The sequence below is a fragment of the Leptodactylus fuscus genome, chromosome 6, assembly GCF_031893055.1.
Source record: "Leptodactylus fuscus isolate aLepFus1 chromosome 6, aLepFus1.hap2, whole genome shotgun sequence".
In the NCBI taxonomy this organism is placed as follows: Eukaryota; Metazoa; Chordata; class Amphibia; order Anura; family Leptodactylidae; genus Leptodactylus; species Leptodactylus fuscus.
This window is the reverse complement of record NC_134270.1, coordinates 92,495,816-92,504,059: the sequence shown is the minus strand read 5'-3', so window position 1 is coordinate 92,504,059 and position 8,244 is coordinate 92,495,816. Positions and strand designations below refer to the sequence as shown.

The 8,244-nt window shown below is 44.9% G+C and overlaps 1 protein-coding gene across 1 annotated transcript; it reads right to left on the bottom strand.

The window, feature by feature from the left end:
* Nucleotides 1-3,565: 3,565 nt before the first annotated feature.
* Nucleotides 3,566-5,998, bottom strand: TP53RK (TP53 regulating kinase). Its single transcript, XM_075278606.1, has 2 exons — nt 5,666-5,998; nt 3,566-4,870 (listed from the first exon to the last, which is right to left on the bottom strand). The coding sequence occupies exons 1-2, from the start codon at nt 5,898-5,900 to the stop codon at nt 4,401-4,403; spliced, it is 705 nt and encodes a 234-aa protein (XP_075134707.1). The 5' UTR covers nt 5,901-5,998; the 3' UTR covers nt 3,566-4,400.
* Between the last annotated feature and the right edge of the window lie 2,246 nt (nt 5,999-8,244).

Genomic DNA, 8,244 nt, shown 5'->3' with positions numbered 1-8,244 from the left:
TACTGGAAAATTTCAAAAATTAAAATGGCTGAGTTCTTGGGTGCAGTAAGTGCTGGGAAAGGGGAGGGGGTGTTTTGGTTGTCTGTCTGCCCCTTCCCTGAGCTTGAGGACTGGGTTTTTTACCCCCACTTGGAATTCAGCCTGGCTGAATATAGGGTATCTGCAGTGCGCCTATTAACCCCTTCCCGACGGAATAGAAGCACTCCAGATCCCCTATATTCAGTAGACCGGGCACTGTCAGACACAGGGATACCTAATGTGTATGTGTTTCACAGTCATTTTCTACTTTGAGGGCAGGTTCACACCAGCGCCCAATCTCAGTTATGCAGGTTTCCGTTTCCTGCCCGAGAAACATTCATGGGTTTGAAAAGTGTCTGCCGGTGAGCGTCTTCTGCTCTCCGCATTGAAACCGTTTTTTTTTTTTTTTTTAATCGGACATACAGGACTTTGTGTCCAGTAAAAAACAAAACAAAAAAAAAAAAACGGTTTCGCCATGGGCAGCAGAAGACGGCTCACCCACAGACACTGAATGTCGGTTTCTGTCTTCTGCTGACAGAAAACGGAAACCTGCATAACTGAGATCAGGTGCTGGTGTGAACCCGCTGTGAACTTTTATTTATTTTATTTTTTATTATATTTTTTTAAAACTTTTTTTAGCCCCCCTGGGGGACTTGAACCTGCAGTCATTTGATTGCAAGTTCCATAGACGGCAATACAAGTGTATTGCCGTCTATGGGAGAATCTCTACATTACTATTACGGCTGGTCATAGACCAGCCGTAATAGTAATATAGCGATGACAGGCTGGGAGCCTTCATTAGGCTCCAATCTGTCATTGGAACAGGTCGGCTCCTGCGAGCTCGCTGCGCAGGAGCCGGCCTGCAACTTTAAAGGTATGGGGCAGGCCGGAGGGGGGAGGACATCTCTGGAGGGCACCTCCACTGTAACACTTATAGCGGAGATACCATAGCTTATGCCTACAATCAGAGATCGCAGGCATAAGCTTCAGCATCTCTGCTGTAAGCATTACAGCGGAGGTGCTGGTTTCTATGGCGACCGCTCTGCAGAGCAGCGCCATTACGTTTACAGCCCGGCATCCGGACCCGGCATCCAGACACCGCGGCGGGTGCCGGGGCCCACAGCATCGCCACGCTCCTGCCAGGAGCGCGGCGATGCTGTACATTAAAATCTGAAAACCCTTGTACAAGTAAGTTAGCACAGCTGAAAACAGTTTTGCTGGTTAGAGAAGCTATAAAACTGACCTTCCTTTGAGCTAGTTGAGAATCTGGAGCATTGCATTTGTTGGTTCGATTAAACTCTCAAAATGGCCAGAAAAAAACAGAACTTTCATGTGAAACTCGACAGTCTATTCTTGTTCTTAGAAATGAAGGCCATTTCAAGCGAGAATTTGACAAGAAACTGAAGATTTCCTACCATGGTGTGTACTACTCCCTTCAGAGGACAACACAAACAGGCTCTAACCAGAGTATGGGAATAGAGAAAACGGGGATGGAATGGGAGCGCCACTGGATGGAGTCCAAGGAAACCAAAATTTAAATAAATTAATATTCATTTATTGGTTCCAAAAAACAGGCAGAGGGTGGCTACGCGTTTCGATGCCTTACCGGCATCTTCATCAGGCCAATATAGGATGTGCTGTCCAACTTTAGGAACCGACTAGTATGGGCAAAAGAACACAGACATTCGACAGAGGAAGATTGGAAAAAGTGTCATGGACAGACGAATCGAAGTTTGAGGTGTTTAGATTACACAGAACATTTGTGAGACACAGAACAACTGAAAAGATGTTGGAATAGTGCCCTTGATACATTTTTAGGGTATATATATATAATTCATTTTATATATAAAAGGGGTATTTTGTGTATTAATTGTTTTCATGTTTGACACAGCATCCAATGAGCTGAACTCCTACCGTGGTCAATTAAGCAGGTATTAAATAATAGATAACTTACAGCTGAGTGGCCAGCCAGGGACATAATAGTACATCCATTTGCGTTATAAGGCCCAAGCAGCCAGGACATTAATTATTACTAGAGATGAGCGAACACTGTTCGGATCAGCCGAAATGCAGCAGCTACTGGAAAATTTCAAAAATTAAAATAGATACCAATAAAATTACATTAAGGCCCCGTTCCCACGGAGTAACGCGCCGCTCACTCTGACACGTGAACACGTGTCAAAGTGAGCACTTCAAAACAGAATCTCATTGACTTCAATGGGTTCCGTCTTACGCGCGTTACATTGAAATCAAAGGGAGGCTTTTTATCCCATTGATTTCAATGTGTTACATGCGTTCAACGGAACCTATTGAAGTCAATGGGATTCTGCTTTGAAGCGCTCACTCTGACATATGTTTACGTGTCAGAATGAGCGGCTCGTTACTCCGTGGGAACGGGGCCTAACTGATCACCGATCTTTACATTAAAAATGAATTGATAGGGCTGCAAATGCAGACACACCTAGGACAGGTATAGGACACATATAGGACCTGCTCCATAAGTTGCAGGCCTAGACACACAGCTACAAAAGCGACGACATCTATATGTATGGCTCCATTGAAATGTAATAGTCCATAATTTTATCCACCATTCCAGATAAAAAGTCTACTCATGTGTATTACAGCTTAGTAACTCCATGTGCCTCATGTTAATAGCAGTTAACCCCATCATGTCCCTCACATTAAAGGCGTATTCCCATCACGCTTGTTCACCAACTTGCATGCTGTGTGCTCTCTTCACTTCCTGGTTTTCTCGGCACATTGGTGGGCGGGGTTTCACTTGCTCTGCTATGTTTGCAGTGAGTAATGAGGGATTGGTTGTAAATGAATTACCACAGTATGAAGCTGATGTAGAAGCTGATGTAGCAGAGCTGGATTTGAGTCAGTTTGTAATACATACAGAGGTACCGGGCTCCCTATCTCAGCCAAATTCAATTAAACTGACTGATAAGTGGAAGAGCAGGAAATAAGAGCTCAGAAATCCCAGAGCTCTCACCTCCCCCCTCCCCTAGCTGAGGAGCTCCGTTGCTTGTTTGTGGCAGATACATACACAGCTCGGAGCTGCTCCCAGCACTCAGTCCCCCCTTCCCCCTTGTGTCCGTTAATGTTCTTTTACACCCAATCCATGAGAAGTCAGTTTTTTTCCAATGGACAAAAACAATCCTACATGCAGGCCATTAGAAAAAAAAAAAAAGGACAGCAAGTGTCCGTTATATTATTATTTTTATTTTTTTACGATTGAAGTCTATGGGCAATGGACTTCTAACAGATAGTAACGGAGAACCATCAGTTACTGTCCGTTATTTTGTGTTCATTTTCCTTTTCTGCGCATGCTCAGAAAGCAGAACCAAAACAAAAAAAACAGACAGTATAAAAATGGAAACACTATCATCAGTTAATTGATCCATTAAACGGAACAGTTAAAAAAAAACAGACACATTATTCAAAAGTACTGTGAACCCAGACTTATAAGAGTGCCCACCAATTGGCTTTTAATGTAAGAAAGTGATCCAATACATCACTTATCAAATGTTAATAGAACCTCCCATGGAACTAATACCAAGAATCAACACAATACGCTATTCCCCCCATGGATATGAAGACAATAAAGCGGCTTTTAAAAAGGAAAGAAAAAAAAAAAAAACATGTTTTTTTTCTTGGCTCCTTTTTATTTCTTTATTTCTATTCTTTTAGAAATTTAACCATAACCTGAGAACTTAAGACTTTTCAGGACCTACTCTATTGCCTTTTATATCATAGTTGTCTATGCTATAGATAGCAGACCATCTACACCAGGGGTGCTCACACTTTTTCAGCGTGTGAGCTACTTTATTAGCTGACCAAGGCAAAAGATCTACTAGGGCGGGGCCGGGCCTGTGGCAAGACTGGGTGGGCTTGTGGGTGGGCATGTCTGTGGGCAGGACTGGGCATGTGGGCGGGGCCAGGCGGATCGTGACAGCAGGAGACAGCGGCGTTCTGTGGCTGCCCAGGGATCTCCGCTGTCTGCTTGTTCACAGTGCAGGCTGAGAGTTATCTCTGGACACTGGCAGGCTGGGGCTGCGGCAGCCCCGCCTGCCAGTGTCCGTAGATGACTCTCAGCCTGCACTGTGAACAAGCAGACACTGGGGATACCTGCAACCCGCGATCGACCCATACTTACTTTGCGATCTACCAGTAGATCGCGATCGACGTATTGGGCACCCTTGGTCTACACCATCTTACATATCCCTACTGGACAATGAAACACTTCAGTTTGTCACAATGGTATAAAAAATAGTCAAGATTCAATTATATTTTTTTTTTGTTAAAAAATTGCAAGTTCACCTATCAAGAGTCCAAAACATGTCCACAAAAAGCAGCTTTATTATACACATCAGCTTTATCTACCCGACCATGGACCTCTTCCTGCCCCTCAACCTGACTTCATCCAGTTTCTTGATGACAAGGCCAGATTTCTTGGAGGCGACTGTGTAGCTTTTGAGCAGAGTGTTAAACACGTCTTCTGTATTGGGGTGCGTGCTGTGAAAAGCTTTTTCTAGGACATAGAGATCAACACCTTTATCTTCTGGAAGAGCTGAAATAAAGCTCAGACCAAAATCAATCAGCACCAGATTCAGGCTTGGATGCGGTAGCCGCAGGAGCATGTTGGAGGTAGTCAGGTCACCATGGATGACGTCCTCATCGTGCATCTGTGCCAATACCTGACCAATCCTTTCTGCTAGACAGTAGAGGCTGCTGCCATGTTCTTGCGCAGTCATTATAAAGTCCCGAACAGTGATCGATTCTTCTATATCCTCCAAGTAGATGCAGTTAGAAATATAATCAACAAAATAGACCATGGGGGCAGCAATTCCTGATAGACAAAGACAAGAGAACAACATTAAACTAAAAGTGTTGGTTAGAAGAGGTCACCAAAGGACAAAAAAAGTAAATAAATTTCAAGCTCAGAATATAGCGTGAAAAAGCCGTGCCACCATTTTAGAATTTTTCTTCTTTATGCTAATAAAGGCCTGCCCTCTGTGCTATGAGCACAGCATTCCAATACTGTGCAAACGGCTGGTCTGTGGGCATGCGCAGTCTGCTCTGCCCAAGGCCTTAGAAGTTAAAAGCCACCGCCGGAAGTAGAGGCTGAAGATGACGCTGCTGAAGAAGAGGGGGCGGCGCAGGAGAGAGTTCTCTTGCAGCATTGGGACGCCCCCAGTGCTGTCTGATTGCTGGGGCCCGCGCCCAGTGCTGCGAGAGATCATTTACATACCGACAAGAACCGGGATTGTAGGCGAATGGCAGCGCGGAGAAGACAACGAAAGGTAGGAGAAGAATAGCCTTTCTTAAGGCTATTCCGATGTGGTACCTACAAAAAATTGTGTCTGACTGATAGGATCCCTGTATCTGTTCCATACTCCCATTTGTCACCATGTCAGTGATCTTTTGGAGCCTCCACTTTGTGAGGCAGATCAACGTCCTCCATCTCCCACTTGCCACCATAAGTCAATGCTCCTTTATTTACTTCTGAATGTGAGAGAGCAATGCAGGTATTTTATAAGCCCATCGTTTGTATGGACAGTGGCATTACTGGATAGGCCGACACATGCGCAGGCCACTCCGGCCGGGACTACAGAATCTTCCATCCTAGCTTACGCCTGCTCACCTGCCTTCCTGCACCTGAGGATAGAGCGCACCTCTTGTGCGACCCGCCTGTGTGTCAGCTTCTCGTCTAGTGCAGGATGTCTATAAGTCTTAGGAAATCTCTCCTTCACGACAGCTGCCTTTCCTAAGAAGATTCCCCGGTACACCCGAGCCTCAGCCCCCTGTTTCATGAGCTGCAGCCCCTCCAGATAGCGCCGGGTCCGCTCCCGGCTGCTGCAGTCTGAGCTATTCTCCATAGCATTTGTCAACAAGTCTCCTCAGTATTGCACGGTAATTTACAGCGCGCTAGAACGCAGCGTAGAGGTGTCACCGAAAATAACGTCCGGCCGAAAACATTACACGAGCATCTAAAGATCCGGAATGATCCGAGGTCTGCGTGCGCAAAGATCCTGTCACGTGGTCACTGCGGATGTGACCTGTCCTGCACTTTCCTACCTCTCCTACTGTGCAATGAGAAGGAATTCTACAATAATAGTGTTAGAGATTCAGGGGCAAACATAGACAGCTGAAAGCTCTTGTGCTAAAGGAAGTTATAGGCCCCTTGTTTTCCATTGTCTCAGTATAGAGAACCCCCCCTTATGCAAACTTGCTAACTCTCCTGGAAGAGGGGAGACCTCTTTAACTCTTGGGGGAGTGGGCATATTTCCAAGGTGCCAACAGAACTTTTGCTGAGCTCAGGAGCCTTGTCTCTGAGACATAGTGGACATCTTCATTACATGCTGGACTGCTGTTTCCATGGGCATCAGGACAACAGGGTGCCCAGAATGTTTCGCTACACAACACAGAGTTTACAAGCTGCAGAGATTTAGGATCTCCACACTGGTTAGGTCCGGAGCAGATTTCTAAGGGTCTAGTCAAATCACAATTTGATAATCAGTTTAACAGATATTAAAAACATATGGAAACTGATGATTGTCCTCATGGGAGGAATATGCAAATCTGTGTACCAAGATGTAAATAGGGAGACAGTGCCTCTCTTATGCCGCCCTCTATAGGAAGCACCCTGAACATCATGCCCGACTTTCCCAGAAGCCTTTACTGCATAATGTGGGATTTTTACCAAGTCAGTTTCTCAGCTACGGACGGCCGTTTCGGTCTGGTTGGACCTCGTCAGCACAGCATAGAGAGAACTGACTTGGTAGAAGTGAGAGGCTGAGAGACCAGATTATGGGGATAATGTCACTCTTTAAGGAGAGACCACCTATTAGGTGTCTGATACTGTTTTATTCATCTTCATCAAATAGAATAATTGGTCTCAAATAGAGATGAGCGAGTAGACCTCAATATTCGACTGTTCGATCGAATATCGAATCCCATTATAGTCTATGGGAAAAAAATGCTTGTTTCAGGGAAATCAAAATTCGACCAATTGGAGTTACCAAGTCCACAATGACACCTCAGGAAATGATGCCAACACCTCTGGAATGCAACTGGGACAGCAGGGGAAGCATGTCTGGGTGCATCTAACATGCCCAAGTCACAGTATTACCCCACTATCACAGCCTATCAACTAGACACTCCAAACTCAATATAACCTCTTTGGAAAGTGGAAAAATACTTGAAAACCTTCTTTCCACTATATTAGTATGGGCAGAAAGACAAATTTTAACCTAATAAACATTAAATGCACTCCTTTAAATCACGTTGCCCATGACAACCACAGATGGCATAGGCAAAGGGGAAATCAAACAGCACCGACCCTTACCTGTCATTGTTTATGTGTGTGTGATGTGGGTAGGAACACGACTGGAAGTAGTGGCTAGTGGAAATGCAGCTGGAAGCATTATCCGCTAGCCATTGTAACACCTGTTTCTGGTGCTTGGGCCTCGTCAGTGTTGTACCCTGCACCCTGCTTAACGTTGCCATCAAGCCAGTGATTGTGGATGAGCGCAATGCTGGCTCCCCCTCACCAGTAGGCATTGGATCCGCAGTAGCTAGACCGCGGCCTTAGTCCCCAGCTGCATTTCCACGCTCCCGTCCTCATCCCTTTCTGCTTGCCTTGTGCATTTCTGGTATATAACAGGAGATGGGCAAGGTATAGAGCCCAAAATACTCTGTATCTTAGAAGTATATACTGATCTTAAAACACGTAAATAACTGGAGATGGGCAAGGTATAGAGAGCCCAAAATCCTCTGTATGTTAGATGTATACAAGCATACTATATAGCAAGTATACACCTAGTGTACAACAGTTAGAGAACAGGAGATGGGAAAGGTATATTGGGCGCACAAACCTATGTATGTTAGATGTATACAAGCGTACTGTATAGCAAGTATACACCTAGCTTACAACAGGTATAGGACAGGAGATGGGAATGGTAGATTGGGGGAAAAGGTGCTATGGAGTTGGAGCCCTACAAGGGCTTTTGGGAAAATTAGTTGCAAAAAGATTGTATATACAGATAGTGTATATACAATCTTCAAGCAGTGGTAGATCTAAGTTTAGCTCTTATAAGAGCTGTTGATGTAAGATTCCTGCCTAAATAATGTTAATTCTTAGCTAACCCTGGCAGAACGTCTATCCCTCTCTATTTCACAGTCGCATCTGAACCGAATCTGACTGTGCTACAGACAGTCACC